Source organism: Amblyraja radiata, chromosome 28 (assembly GCF_010909765.2).
Source record: "Amblyraja radiata isolate CabotCenter1 chromosome 28, sAmbRad1.1.pri, whole genome shotgun sequence".
Taxonomy (NCBI): domain Eukaryota; kingdom Metazoa; phylum Chordata; class Chondrichthyes; order Rajiformes; family Rajidae; genus Amblyraja; species Amblyraja radiata.
In genome coordinates this window covers 5,755,586-5,772,619 of record NC_045983.1, presented here as the reverse complement: position 1 = coordinate 5,772,619, position 17,034 = coordinate 5,755,586, and the positions used below count along the sequence as shown (strand labels likewise).

The following is a 17,034-nucleotide window of genomic DNA, read 5'->3' as shown; positions in this document are numbered from 1 at the left end:
ATTGGTCTGTCAAAATGACCAGCATTGATTTTGAGTGCTTGTATTTTTGCTCTCTGTAAATTTTGGTAATGTAAAGGTCCAAATTGTGTGGCTGGAAAAGCAGCCACCATTTTGCCAATTACTTTTGCTACCAATCTGATGGACGGTTTACTGATGTCAATGAGGTTATTGCAAGCCTCTATTAAGTCTATAGCCTTTCCCTTTGCCAAAGTCACCGACATGTGAATTGAGTCAATGGTGAACCCCAAATAGTCCATAGTAGTGGAAGGCGTTAATTTAGATTTAACTGGATGGATAATAAACCCCAGTTTTTCAAATAACTGTTTTGTGGCTGTTACAGTTTGTTTGGCCAATTCCAAAGTTTTGCCCACAATAAGTATGTCATCTAGATATGCCATGACCATGTGTTTCCGTTTCCGTAGAAACGCTAGGGCTGGTTTCAAAATTTTTGTGAACAGCCTGGGGGCTGATGTTAATCCATTTGGCAGCGCTCTATACTGCCAGAGCTGTCCCATCCAGTTGAATTTTAAGTAACATCTGTGGTCACCTCGTATAGGCACTGAATAGTAAGCATCTTTTAAATCGATGCTAGCCATGAAGTAACCTTTGGAAATCAATTGTTTAGCAGTAACAAAGGTTTCCATTTTAAAATGAATATATTGTACAAATGTATTCAATTTGGTCAGATCTATGATGATGCGACAACCACCATCATTTTTGTTTTTGGTAAAGATATTGGACACGAATTCTAGCGGTTCGTGTTGGGATTTTTCAATTACACCTTTTGCGTAAGGCCGCTCCAGTTCAGCATGCGCTTCTGATTTTTCTTTACCTGAAAGTACGAACATTCGGTTGAACTGGAGGGCTGTACTTGTGTATAAATTCTATTGTATATCCCTGGATACTGCTTAAAATATAAGTATCGGTAGTTAACATACTCCATGCATCCAGAAAGGAGTGTAATCTTCCCCCAACCTCCATGCTCCCTGCAATTTGTAGGGAACCAGACCCACCTACCTCCATAGTTACCAGTGGCAGGTTTACTTCTTTTTGTAAATCCTTCGTTGATGTTGAGGCGTTGGTGTCTGGGTTTGTGGTTTGGTTGATGTTGGAGGTTCGCGTATCTTCCAAGAAGGCCGGCCTGGGCCATGGCCTAAAAAAGACTCATGTTTGGTGTACCGGACCTTCGAGCTTTCACCAGTCGGTCTTGTTCTACTGGTGGGTGCGTAGGGGTGCTGTCTATGGCCATAGTGGGTTTTTGATGAAGTCCCTTTTATGAGTCCCAGGGTTTTTGCTTCATCGAGCTCTTTGACTTGCTTCGATAGGTTACCTCCAAATAGTAGTATTGGTGGTTTTATGTTTCCAGGTTTGCACAGACCCGCGAATTTCGGGTTTAAAGTAGGCCGGATGGCACTCTTCCTGATGCTGTTTATCTCATATTGAGTGTTGCAAAGCAGTGCCAGTGCATCTTGTTGGTCCTGGGACATGTCCTTCTCATCCACTGTGCGGGTGAATGCTGTTATCCCTGCTGTTAGGAGTTTTAATACCTTTTGGAGTTTGATATCCATGCCTCTAACTCCTATTCCAATATGTTTCCATATACAAGTATTTACTACTGGAACATTCAGGGATATACAGTTACCCGGTGCCAGGTGTCTTGATGTGGTGTCCAATACAGCCTGTTCTTGTAGCTGGTTAAAGGACATATAATCTATACTGGCAGCTAGCTTTTGCTCCAGGTTTTGGCCAGTCTGGTCTGGCTGTATGAAGTTGGACACCATGTCCAGTAGATTCTCATGTTCCTGCACCCCCTGCACACTTGATTTCTCTTCTGCAAACCCCTCTTCAGGATCAGCCCAGTACTGACCCCCAGTGCTCCCCTCTGATGAGGGAGAAGCACTGTGCAGCCCTACAAGAGATGCTGCTGTGGGTTTTACATAGAGCCCACAGTGACTCGACTCCATCTCCCGGAGCCTGTCACGTTGGAGCAAATGCTCCACACACCGCTCCATCCGGCTCCAGCGCTCACGGTCGCTGGCCGCCCACGGCTGCTCAAAGTCGGACTCATCTGAGCCCACGACTTTGTTAGTTTTCTGTTTTGCCTTACCGCCCGGCCGCGGAGTGGATCTGGCCGGTGCGGAGGCGACATCGGGCACAGCTGATCCCATTATCGGTGATTCAAGTGCCGCTGGCCGCTGCTGGCTGCCCGCTACTTCGCGGTCCTCCCCCACCAGCTTTGTCGCAGCCCTCTTTGCTTTCTTTGACTTGTCCATGCTCCCCACCTGTAAATCGGTATGGGAAACACAAAAAGACCACAGAGTAACTCTTACCTGCAGGTTCCGGCTTTTAAACTGCCGCTGCGGGGGAACGTCGTTCCACCCCGCCTGACTGTTTCGCAATGCGTGTAGCGATATGACACGCATGCGTCCTGGCGGGGTTCTTCACGTAGTCACTCACGTGACTCCGAAGTAAAATAGCAAGTAATGGTCCATTAACTAAGTTCCACTGTTGAATTAAGCAGGTCTTTGAACCCGTCAAGGAATTTTAAAGTTCCAGCTTTTACACCTAGGTTTAGGGATCAGGTGTATTATTGTTACATGTACTATTGTCAGGTACAGTGAAAAGCTTTGTTTTGCACGCTATCAATCAGATCAGATACAACATACAGAAATACAAGCAAGTCAAACTCAAGTACAATAGGTAGAACAAAGGGGAAGATACAGAGTGCAGAATATAGTTCTCAGCATTGTAGCGCATCAGTTCCAGAGACAAAGTCCAATGTCCGCAATGGGGTAGAGGTGAATCAGACAGTACCCTAGCTTATGGAAGGACCGTTCAGAAGCCTGATAACAGAGGGGAAGAAGCTGTTTCTGAGACTGGTGGTGCGCGCTTCTGTACCTTCTGCCTGAGGGGACCAGGGAGAAGAAGGAATGACCGGGGTGGGACGAGTCTTTGATCATGTCGGCTGTTTTTCGAGGCAGCGTGAAGTGTAGATGGAGTGAGTGGTGGGGAGTCTGGTCTGTGCGATGGACTGGGCTACATCTACAACGCCCTGCAATTTCTCGCGGTCTTGGGCAAAGCTGTTCCCAGACTAAGCTGTGGTGCAGCCCGACAGTATGCCTTCTATGGTGCATCTGTAGATGTTTGTAAAAGTAATTGGAGACATGCCGAAATTCCTCACTCTCCTGAGGAAGTAGAGGCGTGGGTTCGCCTTCTTGGCTGTCCTATCAATGCGGTTGCTGGTTGGTGTGGACTCGGTGAGCCGAAGGGCCGGTTAGCAAGTAACAACATGATCTAAACTATCACAGATCAGTGGTAATACTATGACAGGTGACTATGACAATGGCAGATCATTGTAATATTAACATCAAGGAAGTTGAACCCTCGACCATTTCCACTTCAGCACCATTGATGATGATTGGGGCATGTACTCCACCAAGCTGCCTAAAGCGTTGTAAAGGGATATTCTAGTCAATATCAGGCTCTTTTATGCCACTCCATGGTTTACAATCCTGTTTGCTATCTGTACGGTAAAGGGCCTGTCCCACACTCAGGACAATTCAAAACCTCTGCCGAGTTTAAAGGACCTAATTTAAAAAAAATCAAGATTGTGGTAATCTATGAACTCCTCCAACCTTCCACGACTATGTTCACGAACTCCTACGAGTATGTCCACGAATTCCCACGACTATTTCCATGCCCTCCTTACGAGTAAAAAGTTGCAATTTCTTTCATCCCGACCATTTCTTCCCTCGTGGACATTTATTATCGGGCTGGAAAAAACGTCCCGACTTACCTGATGCCACGAGTACCTACGGCTGGCATAACGAGCCGCTACGATATATCTATGAACTCCTACGGCCTCCTACGGACTCGTTACGAACATTCTGCGAGTTTGAATCAAGGGAAAAACTCGGGAGAATTCGTGAATAACTTGTCTCAAGTGAAACAACCAGTAGCTGGGTGAGATTTACCCCAATGCCCTCAAGTGCAAAGTCCGGTTAGTTTAGCTTAGAGGTACAGCGTGGAAACAGGCCCTTCGGTTCACCGTGTCCACGCCGACCAGCGATCACCCGCACACTAGATCTATCCTACACACTAGGGACAATGTAGAGGGCCAAGTAACCTCCAAACCTGCATATCTTTGGTATGTGGGAGGAAACCGGAGCGCCCGGAGAAAAACTATGCGGTCACAGGGAGAACATGCAGACTCTGTACACGTAGTCAGGATCGAACCCGGGTGTCAGGCGCTGTGAGGCAGCAACTCCACCGCTGCGCAATGTGCTGTCCATAGACAACGGGAAGAGAGGGAAATGCAACCAAACCGCTTTAAACTTTGCACCCTTAGTGCGATTTAACATTCTGAACCTGCTGCTCTGTTTACATAACATGGAGTTAGTTGTTGTTCATTCCACACTCCGAGTTCTTGCAGATCATAATCACCAATTGTAAATGTGAAGGTCATATGCACTAGCAAAGAAAACTGAAGGATTAGATCACTGCCTGTACTTGAAATTCAAGAGTCTTCTAACAAAAATAAAATCACTGTTTCCTCACAAAATACAAGGTCAAAATAACAACATTTATTGCCCACTAATATTGATTTCTCCAACTTCAGGTAACCCTTGTGTGAACCAGAGGACATAGGTTCAAGGTGAAGGGGAAGAGATTTAATAGGAATCTGAAGGGTAACTTTTTTTCACACAAAGCGTGGTGGGTGTATGGAACAAGCTGCCGGAGGAGGTAGTTGAGGCTGGGACTATCCCAACATTTAAGAAACAGTTAGACAGGTACATGGATAGGACAGGTTGGGAGGGATATGGACCAAGCACAGGCTGGTTGGACTAGTGTAGCTGGGATATGTTGGCCAGTGTGGGCAAGTTGGGCCGGAGGGCCAGTTTCAACATTGTATCACCCATATATCACCCTACCCTCAGAAAGATAGGACTCTATTCCTTGGAGCGCAAGGGGGGTGAGAGGTGACCTTATAGAGGTGTACAAAATCATGAGAGGAATAGATCAGGTAGATGCACAGAGTCTCTTGCCCAGAGTAGGGGAACCAAGAACTAGAGGACATTGGTTCAAAGTTGTCTTGAATCTCATTGTCTGTAACTTGTTTTCATCTGGCCCAGAACTAACAATGGCCTGTTTCCTTTATCATTGCTACTTTTTTGCATATCTTTCATTTATTCTATATCACCGTCTCTCTCGATTCCCTTTCACCCGACTCTCATCTGAAGAAAGGTCTCGACCCGAAATGTCACCTATTCCTTTTCCCCAGAGATACTGTCTGACCCGCTGAGTTACTCCAGCTTTTTGTACCAGTCTTCTGTTCCAACGCTACTCCATGTTCTATGATTAGCAGAAATGCTGTGAAATCCAGTGTGTTTCTTTAACACGGTGGCTCAGCAGTAGAGTTGCTGCCTTACAGCGCTTGCAGCGCCATCGACCCGGGTTCGATCCCGGCTACGAGTGCTGTCTGTACGTTTGTACGTTCTCCCCGTGACCTGTTGGGTTTTCTCCGAGATCTTCGGTTTCCTCCCACACTCCAAAGACGTGCAGGTTTGTAGGTAAATTGGTTTGGTATGAATGTAAAAATAGTCCCTATTGTCAATATAGTGATAGTGTTAATGTGCGGGGATCGCTGGTAAAGCGCCGACCCGGTGGGCTGAAGGGCCTGCTTCCGCGCTGTCTCTCAAAACTAAACTAAATAAAACCAGCTGAATCGGGATCATGAGTTGCCATCACACTCACCTGCAGATCGAATGGTTCTATCCCGGGGGCGTGCATCTTGACGGTGAATCCCGTATCCTGGATGACGATGACTTCCTGGTCATTCCCATCATCGGCATGAGTCTCACCCTCTCCCTTCTCGTTGTGGTCTTCTGCCTCCGTGTGGCTGTGCCCACTGTCCCCATTCACAAGTGGCATGCCTGAGGAATGGGCTGCAACAAGAAAATATCGGATGAATTAAAACAACCGGCTCTGCACGAGTCCCCGAGTCATAGGAGCAGAAGATAAGACACAAAGTGCTGGAGTAACTCAGCGGGCCAGGCAGCATCTCGGGAGTAAAGGAATAGGTGACGTTTCTGGTCGAGACCCTGCATCAGACTGAGTGCCAGGAAGGGGGGGGAACCTAGAGGTGTGGGAAGGTACAGAACAAAGCAGAGCTGGCACCGATGGCTCAGGAAATGTGGAGCCCACAATGGTCCATTGTTGGCAGTGGGACGTGGTGATAACAAAGGAATACAAATGGTAAAAATAGCGAGAGGACTAGGGTGAAGAGAGAGGGGATGCATTTAGGCCATTTGATACATCGAGTCTATTCTCTCCCTTCAAATTTGGCTGATCAATAACCTTGTGCTTCCAATAGCCGACATGCTACTAAGAGTAAATAACGAGGGGAACACCGTGGCGCAGCTGGTAGGGCCCATGCCTCACAGCGCCAGAGGTCCGCGTTCGATCCTGACCTCAGCTGCTGTCTGTGCGGAGTTTGCACGTTTTCCCCGTGACCGCGCGTGGGTTTCCTCCGGGAACTCTAGTTTCCTCCCACATCCACAAAGGCGTGCAAGTTTGTAGATTAATTGGCCAATAAATTGCCCCAGATGTGTAGGTCGACATAGAACTAGTGTGAACGGGAGATCGATGGTCAGCGAGGACTCTGTGGGCCGAAGGGCCTGATTCCATGCTGCATCACTGAATCAAAAGAGTTCTTTATGAACAGGTCGATTTTCTGCACAAGTAGTAACGAGGAACTGCAGGTACTGATTTATCAAAAGTGCTGGAGTAACTCAGCGGGTCAGGCAGCACCTCTGGAAAACATGGATAGGTGTCATTTCAGATTGCAACCCTTCTTCAGACCCTGTACGTTCGGGACTGGCCAAATGAAATCTTTGTGATGTACAATTTGTGACATATACATATATATTCAATTGGACAAACCTTTTAATGTTGCTTCAGGGAAAAATTTAACTAGAGACCTCATAATATTTATCTTTTTCATCTTGGGGTGAGAACAGGGAAGGGAATACATTATCACAGACAGCTGCCTCCTTCTGTGGGATAATGAAGCAGGAGTCAATCAATGCAGAATTCACCCATGGCACAGTACCCAGTTAATTGCAACTCCAATGCTTCCTGCTAAATTATATTCATCTGTTCTTCACAACAAACGTGCACATTAACCATTTGATGATAGGGTGGCACGGTGGCGCAGCGGTAGAGTTGCTGCCTTACAGCGCCAGAGATTCGGGTTCGATCCTGACTACGGGTGCTGTCTGTAGGGAGTTTGTACGTTCTCCCCGTGACCTGCGTGGGTTTTCTCCGGGTGCTCCGGTTTCCTCCAACACTCCAAAGACCTACAGGTCTGCAGGCTAACGGGCTTTAGTAAAAATGGTAAATTGTTCCCCAGTGTTTAGGATAGTGTTAGTGTGCGGAGATTGCTGGTCGGTGGGCCAAAGGGCCTGTTAGCATGCAGTATCTCTAAACTAAACTGCAAGGAACTAACTACTTATATTCATGCCCATTAAAGAGACATTGAGAATGCAACTGAGCACAGACCACGTCAGACACACGGGCCACATTAACAGGTTTAATTCTGCAGAGCTTGTGGGGGGTTGTTACCATAAGACCACAGGAGCAAAATTAGGCCTTTCGGCTTGTCGAGTCTGCTCTGTTATTCCCTCTCAACACCATTCACCAGCCTTCTCCCTGTAACCTTTGGCCCCCTTATTAACCAAGAACCCTTTCGATCTCCACTTTAAAAATATCCAACAACTTGACTATGGCAATGAATTCCACAGATTCACCACCCTCTGCCTAATCAAATTCCTCCACATTTCCTTTCTAAAGGTACATCCTTTTATTCTGAGACTCTGCCCTCTGGTTCTATACTCTCCCACTGCTGCAAACATCCTGTCCACGTCCACTCTATCTTGGCCTTTCATTGTTTCTATGAGGTCCCTCCTCATCCTTCTAAACTCCAGCGAGTACAGGCCCAGAGCCATCAAACGCTCCTCATAAATTAACCTAAACATCGCAGACGATGACACAACTTTACTTCTAGAGGCAACAAAGATTATTTTCCGTGTTATCTGAGCTGGCAGTCTAAAGCCCCTGTCCCACTTACATGTCCTTGGCACGCTAATTACGCGACCTTGTGGTCGCGTTGAGGCGCGACGGTCCCGTGCGATTTCATGCGCCCGCACAGCCGTCTGGAGCGCGTGACGTCATTTGAAGATGGACACAAAATGCAGGAGTAACTCAGCGGGACCGGCAGCATCTCTGGAGAGAAGGAATGGATGACGTTTTGTGTCGAGACTCTTCTTCAGTCTGAAAGAAGGGTCTTGACCCGAAACGTCACCCATTGCTTCTCTCCAGTGATACTGCCGGTCCCGCTGAGTTACTCCAGCTTTCTGTGTCTATCTTCAATTTTCGTCGGCGCGCAAAGGTTTTATTCGGTACAAAATTTCAGTGCGCCGCGCGATACCGCGCACAACTCCATACCCCTCCGCGCTTCTCAGTGGGACCGGCCCTGCACAGCCATACAATGCTCGTGCACCTCAACGCGACGACGAGGTCGCGTAATTTGCGTGCCAAGGACACGTAAGTGGGACAGGGCCTTAAGGGATATGATGCGGTAGTGGTTAAGTGGTTTAAGGTGAGAGGGAAAAATATTTAATAAGCACTTGAGGCGTGACCTTTTCCACAGAAAGGGTGGTGGGTGCATGGAACGAGCTGCCGGAGTAGGTCGTTGAGGCAGATACTATTTAGACAGGTATATGGATAGGACAGGTTTAGAGGGTTATGGGCCAAAGGCGGGCAGGTGGGTCTAGTGTATATGGGGCATGGTGGCCAGTGTGGGCATGTTGGGCCGAAGGGCCTGTTTCCACGCTGTAGGACTCTATGACTCTGAGTTACTGGACCGGTGAGCTAAAGGCCTGGACCGATGAATGATTCTAGTTCAAATCCTACCCTGACATTTTTGCGCTATAAATGGAGCAGGAAGGGAAGTGGGGTAAAGGCCAAGATCGGATCAACACGAGCTTACTGAGGTCTTCAGGGCCATATGGCTCAACATCTGTTCACTTTGTTATGTTAGTGCTGTGTTAAAGGCAAAACTAGGTAATTAGATCCAGTTAAAATACAACAGTACAGCACAGGAACAGCTCATTCCACCCACAAGGCCTGTGATGAATATGATGCCAAGACTATACTCAATACTCTGACTGATGAAGGCCAATGTGTAAAAAGCCTTTTTGGCCCCCATCTCTGGAGGACATGGATAGGTGACGATCTGGGTCAGGACCATTGCGTTTTCAGTTGCTTGTCACTTGTCCCACTCCCATTTCTACCCTAAACAACACTAATGTGAAGAAGGGTCCCGACCTGAATCTTCGTGTTCTCCAGGGATGCTGCCTGATCCGCCGAGTTACTCCAGCACTTTGTGTCTTTTTTTGTAAACCACTGTCTGCAGTTCCTCGTTCCTACCTGCGGGACAAAACAGTCCCGTCTAGTTCGGTCGGGGAGTTAAGGAGGGATTCAGTCTTCCACGGGTTAAAATGTGCCATCCAAACACAAGAAAATAATTAAACGCTGTCAAATATCACACTGAATAAATCGGTGGTGGCCAGAATTACAGCTGCCAGCTTTAAGCATCAGCTGGTTTCAGCTGCACAATTAATATAATTAACCGGCTACTCTCTACCAAGAACAGAGGGTTTATTTTGATTTGTGTGGGAAGGAACTGCAGATGCTGGTTTAAACCGTAGACACAAAAAGCTGGAGCAACTCAACAGGACAGGCAGCATCTCTGGAGACTTCAGACTTTATTTTGATTTGCCTTTCCATATCCACCTGGCTCGGTGTGAAGAAGTCTCTTTCTCTTGCTTCTCCTCCGTAGAGCTGTTGCGTGTTGGCTCGACCCCTCCGCAGTGACAGGGAGTTCCGAGCAGCCTGGCGGGCTCAACATCCCCGCCACTTTTCCATCTGCCTGCCTCCTCGTCCCTTTCAAGCCGCGGTCATTTGTTCGCGGCGGGGCAGAACCCACCGGCGAATCCCGCTTTCCACCCCTTCTCGCACTCTCGCGGCGCGGAGCCACAAGGTCAAGAGCCGGCAAGGCAGCAAGCCCGTGGTTTAATGGTGAACGGCGGCACAAGCCGTCCGCGGTGTTGTCGTCTCCGGAGGGATGATCATTGGTGGCCACCAGCTCGGCGCAAGACTGCTTCGTCCGACCCTCTCTAGCGCCACCTTCCTGTAGAAGACCACACTCCGGGCTACAGCTCGATAATCCGCTCCATGAGCCCAGGCCGGTGATTTTCTCTCTCTCTGCCACATCTGCCGGGTCAGCTTTTTCCAGGGGGGTCTCCTCGGAGTACGGAGTGTTGTCCTCGCTGCAGTCCGTGCACTCTGGCCTAGGATCAGCTTGCCAGACCCAAGGCGGGCAGTCGCGGTCTTCCACCTGCCCCGTGACCTCGTCAAGGGCGCGAGGGAGGCCGCCAGACACCGGCTCGCAATCCACCTGGCACGGCGTCTCCCTGTTCGCACCACCTTCCTCCTTGCCCGACGGGACTGCTTCTCCTCCAAGACCGTCCTCGAAGCCGGCAATGTCAAAAGCTGGAGATGCGCGGCGGCACTTTGGGCTGAAGCCGTGGGCTGTGGTGCTGCTCAAGATGAGGTCAGGGTAAACTTGCGAAGACTGTACCCCCGCTTGCACCGTTTTATCCGAGGTGTGGGCGTGGGACGGTGGTTCTGCCTGAGGGTCGGGCAGCAGTGGTGCGCGGTCCGCGTGCGGGTGGTCTACACCCCGCGGCCTCATCAGCACCGAGTCCGTCAGGAGCTTGCAACTGGTAAAAACCCGGTTACCCATCACCGGCCGGCCCGCCGACCGAGGGGCAATCCAGCCGTGTCACTGCTGAGGAACAGGACGAGGGGGCAAGACTGATGAGGAACGACAAAACTGGGAACGTGAGGACAGAAAGGATGAGGAACGAGACCGATGAGCAACACGACGATGGAAAGCCTGGCTGCTACAGATGTCCAAAATGAACGGGATTCAGAGTGAAACCAGCTCCCACACCGAGCTTGCGGAGCAGACTGAGATCTGAGAGAGAGCGGGGCAAAGCCTCCGGTATATTTCCAGTGGCCTAATGAAACCTCACGGCAGCTGTGACGGCCGAGCTGCCCACATGCCTAGGAGTGGATTTCTGGCATGTCGATGCACATTGACTGTGGACATCAAGGACACAGGCCCCAGCCCAACATCACACTTCTTTGCAACAGGCATGTTGTGAAGATTTTAAAAAACTCTTGCTATCGCTTGTAAAACAGCCGGGTGTAAGACAGCGTTAACATCAATCTCTCCGCCCAGGAGAGAGGGGGATGCGTGCCGATTTCTGTTACCCGGAGAATCCGAGCAAGCGGAGATTCTGATGGGAATAAAGGCTGCTCTTTCAGGCAGCGTGACATCCATTACAATCAGCCTGTTCAAGGCTCTTGCTTGGCAGCAGCTGTGAGAAAATGTCAAAGGCAGCTCACGAACCATCAGCTGAGGGCTACTCACTCACACCAGCGTCCACTTGCACCTACACTGAGCCTGACTGCAAGACCTGGACACATCTTCCAACTTAAACTGGAAAGGGCGCAGAGAAGATTTACGAGGATGTTGCCAGGACTCGAGGGCCTGAGCTACAGGGAGAGGTTTGGCAGGCGAGGACTTTGTTCCTTGGTGTGCAGGAGGACGAGGGGTGACCTTTAGTGGTATATAATATCATGAGGGGAATAGATTTAGTTTTAATTTTAGAGATACAGCGTGGAAACATGTTGTTTCCGCACCGACCAGCGATCCCCGCACATTAACACTACCCTACATACACTAGGGACAATTTTACATTTATACCAAGCCAATTGACTTACAAACCTGTACATCTTTGGAGTGTGGGAGGAAACCAAAGATCTCGGAGAAAACCCACACAGGTCACGGGAAGAACGTACAAACTCCGCACAGACAGCACCCGTAGTCAGGATCGAGGCGCTGTAAGGCAGTAGCTCTACCTCTGCGCCACCGTGCCACCATTGGAAGTTGGAAAGGGTGCAGCGAAGATTTACGAGGATGTTGCCAGGACTCGAGGGCCTGAGCTATCGGGAGAAGTTGGGCAGGCCAGGACTTTATTCCTTGCAGCCACTCATGAGGGGGATAGTTTTAGTTTAAGTTTTAGAGATACAATGTGGACACAGGCCCTTTGGCCTACTGAGTCCGACCAACGCCAACCAACAATCAGCTCTACACCAGTTCTATCCTACACACACCAAGGACAATTTACAGAAGGTAATTAACCTATAAACCTGCACGTCTTTGGAAAGTGGGAGGAAACCAGAGCACCTGGAGAAAACCCATGCAGTCACAGGGGGAATGTACAAACTCCGTAGCGACAGCACTCGTAGTCAGGATGGAACCCAGGTCTCTGGCACTGTGAGGCAGCATTCTGCCGTTGCGCCACTGTGCTGTCCGGTTAATAAGGTGAATGCTCAGAGTTTTTTACGGGAATCAAAAACCAGAGGGCATAGGTTTAAGGTGAGAGGGGATCTATGGAACGAGCTGCCGGAGGAGGTAGTTGAGGCAGGTACTATAACAACATTTCAAAGACACTTGGACAGGAAAGATTTAGAGGCATATGGGCCAAACATGGGCAAATGGGTCGAGTTTAGATGGGGGACCTTGGTCAGCATGATCGAGTTGGGCCGAAGGGCCTGTTTCATACTGAATAACTCTTTGACTCTAATACAATAAATAGGGGAACATTTGCATCCAGCCTGGCTTGAGTTCAACAAATCAGTCGTAGAAACAGAAAACGGGCAAATAATCTCACATCTGAAAAACTCAAAATAGTCCAAAAACATGCAGGCAGAAGTCTCCCTCTTAAATAATTGAAAAAATTGCTTTTTCAGGAATCAGCTATTTTTGGAAAGCCATTAACTAAATGCTGTCTGACCCCCTGGGTTACTCCAGCTTTTTGTGTCTGTCTTCGGTTTAAACCAGCATCTGCAGTTCCTCCCTACACATTAACTAAATGCAATTGACTTTGTGCAGGTCAAGCTAAAAAGGTTATGGTATAAAATCAAGGAGCCCAAAATGGATGAAGCTCCAAGGATCAACAACTTAATGAAAAGATTAACAAGGATCAACAGCCACATGTCAGTGCATCCATGTTTGGACTCGCTACCATGGCCAAGTGTGTTAGAAGAAGGGTCCCAACCTGAAACGTCACCTATCCATGTTCTCCAGACATGCTGCCCGACCCGCTGAGTTACTCCAGCACTTTGTGTCTTAATTAGTTTAGTTTAGAGTAGGGACAATTGACATCTATACCAAGCCAATTAACCTATAAACCTGTACATCTTTGGAGTGTGGAAGGGAACTGCAGATTCCAGAGTAAACCCACTCGGTCACAGGGAGAACGTACAAACTCCGTACAGACAAGCACCCACAGTCAGGATCAAACCCTGGTCTCGGGCGCTGTGAGGCAACAACTCTACCGTTGCGCCACCGTGCCGCTCTGTCTTTGGAATATCTTTGGCAAAATTATCTTTGAGTGTGTGAAAAATGGATACAAGGCGACTGCAAAGCGATATTAGGCTGTTGCTGAGGGTCAAAGGAATGAAAATATGTAATGAACTTTCAGGTCTGGTGCAATCTTGATTGGAAAAAACAAATAAAATGATGACACTCAGTACCAAACATTGATATGGTACAAAGTGCTGGAGTAACTCAGCGGGTCAGGCAACATCGGGGCATATGGATAGGTGACGTTTCGGGTCGGAACCTTTCTTCATACAGACATGGAGAGGTGATTCTTTTTAATTTCAGATTTCAGATTGATATTCCATTTCTCTTCCTATGGTCCCGTCCTAACCTGAAACATCGTCTTTCCATGTTCTCCAGAGATGCTTCCTGACCCGTTGAGTTACTCCAGCACTTTGTGTCTTCTTTTCTGTAAACCAGTATCTGCAGTTCCTTTTCACGCTGTATCTCCAAACTGAACTAAATAAGTGGACGCAAAGTGCTGGAGTCACTCAGCGGGTCAGGCAGCATCTCTTGGAGAACATGGATAGGTGACGTTTCGGGTCGGGACCTTCCTTTAGACCTGACCCATCTCCTGTCCATGTTCTTCAGAGAAGCTGCCTGACCTGCTGAGTTACTCCAGCACTTTGTGCCTTTTTTTTTGTAGATCTGCAGTTCCTTGTGCCTCCATTAATATTGTACAGATCTGCAACTTGGTCTATCATCTATCATTGTGGGGAGATAAGAGGTCAGAATACAAATTTCTAGTTAATCTTTACAAAGTAATTCAGCCTGCGTTAGGTGTGAATTAAGGTCGAAGTCCTTTGTCTCTTCCTTCCAGCCAGAAACAGCCAGATTTATTTTCCTCATACCACAAACGCAGCTGAGAACAGCTAACCTCTCCCTCTCGGGAAAACGTAACAAGTGCCAATGAGGACCGGAAATCAAATTCAGTCCCCTTAACCGAGCAAACTGCGCATAGAGTGCCTAGCACACTGCCACCCTCTGCTCACTGAATGCCACACAGATATTTCTCCAGCCTCGCCTCTGAGAGACATAAGATTGTCCCTATAACAATAACCAGATCATTTTCTTTAAATGGCCTGCGATCTATTCGTCACGTAATGGCAGGCAAAACAAATCTTTGAACGCTGCCGAACCAAAAACAAGGTCAGGATCGTTTAACATAACAACGTCCATGTGAATGGGGGCGAGGATTGGTATTTAAACCACAAAATAAGTATTTGAACAAATATAGAGCATGAAATTCATTCCAATGGATGAATTCTTACATTTGAGACACCTGATAGAAGTATGTGGAACCAGGAACTTGCGGGGAACTCTGGTAGAATTATATTAAATTGTGAGAGGCACGGTGGCGCAGCGGTAGAGTTGCTGCCGTACAGCCCCAGAGATCCGGGTTCAATCCTGACTACGGGTGCTGTCTGTACAGAGTTTGTACGTTCCTCCTGTGACTGCGTGGGTTTTCTCTGGCTGCTCCGCTTTCTTCCCACACTCCAAAGGCGTACAAGTTTGTAGGTTAATTAGCTTTGGTAAAAATTGGAAATTGTCCCCAGTGTGTGGGATAGTGCTGGTGTCTGGGGTGATCGCTGGTCAAGGTGGACCTGGTGGGCCAAGGGGCCTGTTTCCATGCTGTATCTTTAAATCATAAAAGCCCTGTCTCACGGTGCGAGTTCATTCCAAGAGCTCTCCCGAGTTTAAAAAAAATCAAACTCGTGGTAAGCACGGAGAATGAACGTAGCGGGTACGTCGGAGCTCGGGGACGTCTCTTAGCGCCAACGGCAGGTGCTCTGGAAGACTCGCTAACGGCAGGTAAGCTCGGGAAGATTCGTGAAGATTTTTCAACATGTTGAAAAATGTCCACGAGAGCCCCGAGTACCTACGAGTGGCCATTACCGTAAATGTCCGAGTTCGAATCAGGGCAAACTCGGGAGAATTCTTGGAATGAACTCGTACCGTGGGACAGGGGTTTAAGTGTTATCCTGCAGATAAACACAAAATGCTGGAGCAACTCAGCGGGACAGGCATCATCTCTGGAGAGAATGGGTGATGTTTCGGGTCAAGACCCTTCTTTGGACTGTTCTCAACCCGAAACGTCACCCATTCCTTCTCTCCAGAGATGCTGCCCGTCCCGCTGAGCTACTCCAGACACTTTTGTGTCTATCTTCGATTTAAACCAGCATCTGCAGTTCCTTCCTGCACACAAAGACATCCCTCCTCTTTCTCACCTTCATGTAGAAGCATTTGTCTCTCTCAGCCCATTATCTCACCCTCACCTTCCTGTAGAGGTATTTGCCCCCTCTCTTCAGGGCCCCTGAATTGCAGCGGTCACCCGTGCCTGATGCACTGATTTGTGGCCTTGTCCCTGTACAGGTTCTGCCTGCACACACAGATTTATGCACCTTTATGGGACCTCAATACATCTACCCCCTCACGTCAGAATGTATTTTAAAATACCCAATAACATCAACATCAGTAAAGTTGGATATATTCTTGAATCAGCACTCACAATCCTGCTCAAGAGAACCGGAACACAATGATAAATGAGCTTTGTACATTTAAAATGCAAAAACCAAAATGAATATCTATGCATTGGCAACTCGAAATTCAATAATATTACATTCACAGAGCTACTTCCTAAGGAGACTGAAGGAATTGGCTCTGTCTTCCATGACACTTAGAAACTTCCACAGATGCACCATAGAAAGCATACTGATAGATTCTTGATTAGTACGGTTTATTCATTTAGTTTATCCTTCTTAAATGGGACATCATTTATTTATGATTTATCACTATCCAGTTGATTAGTTCGGGTGTCAGGGGGTTGTGTGGAGAAGGCAGGAGAATGGGGTTGAGAGGGAAAGATAGATCAGCCATGGTTGAATGGCGGAGTAGACTTGATGGGCTGAATGGCCTAATTCTGATCCTGGAGCCTATGAAGTTCTATGGAAGATAAAGAGCGAGGGAATTTTAGGATGTTGGTCCTTGGCAGCTTAAGGCTTGGCCATAAATTACGTTTTAATTTCTTTTTATTAGAAGTAATTGTACAAGGATAAGACGATCGGCATAACAATGATACAATTATTGTACATCATCATTTTTAACCTTATAACCAAAATTTTAAAAAAAAAAGGAAAAGAAGGAAAGAAGGAAAAAAAGAATGAAGAAATAAAGTAGAAATAAAGGCCATAAATTAAACTCAGGGTTGAGCAGGAGGCCAGAATGGGAGGATTGCAAAGATAGTGGACAGTTAAGGGGTGAGAAGAGATTTTGGAGATAGGAAGGAGGCAAATTTATGGAGCAAATTAGAATTTATGCTGCTGTCCTTGTCCTACCTAGTGACCACTGAAATATTTACTGTGGGGATTATTTTTTTTAAGTTGATACAAGGTTTTATTTGCAGAGTGAAAGAGAGCAAATGAAAGGAAATGGGTGTTACACACTGGTCACCTGAC

The 17,034-nt window shown here is 47.7% G+C and overlaps 1 protein-coding gene across 3 annotated transcripts in view; it reads right to left on the bottom strand.

Moving 5' to 3' along the window:
* cluh (clustered mitochondria homolog) overlaps nt 1–17,034 on the bottom strand; it is a 106,029-nt gene that overhangs the window by 76,507 nt on the left and 12,488 nt on the right. For 2 of the 3 annotated variants that reach the window (XM_033045647.1, XM_033045648.1), the window contains exons 1-2: nt 9,856–10,882; nt 5,755–5,945 (exon numbers count right to left, since the gene is read on the bottom strand). In XM_033045647.1, coding sequence (XP_032901538.1) covers nt 5,755–5,945; nt 9,856–10,867 — 1,203 coding nt within the window. In that variant the 5' untranslated portion in view covers nt 10,868–10,882. Of the gene's footprint in view, nt 1–5,754; nt 5,946–9,855; nt 10,883–17,034 lie in introns of those variants that run through there. The other variant, XM_033045649.1, reaches the window with a different exon arrangement.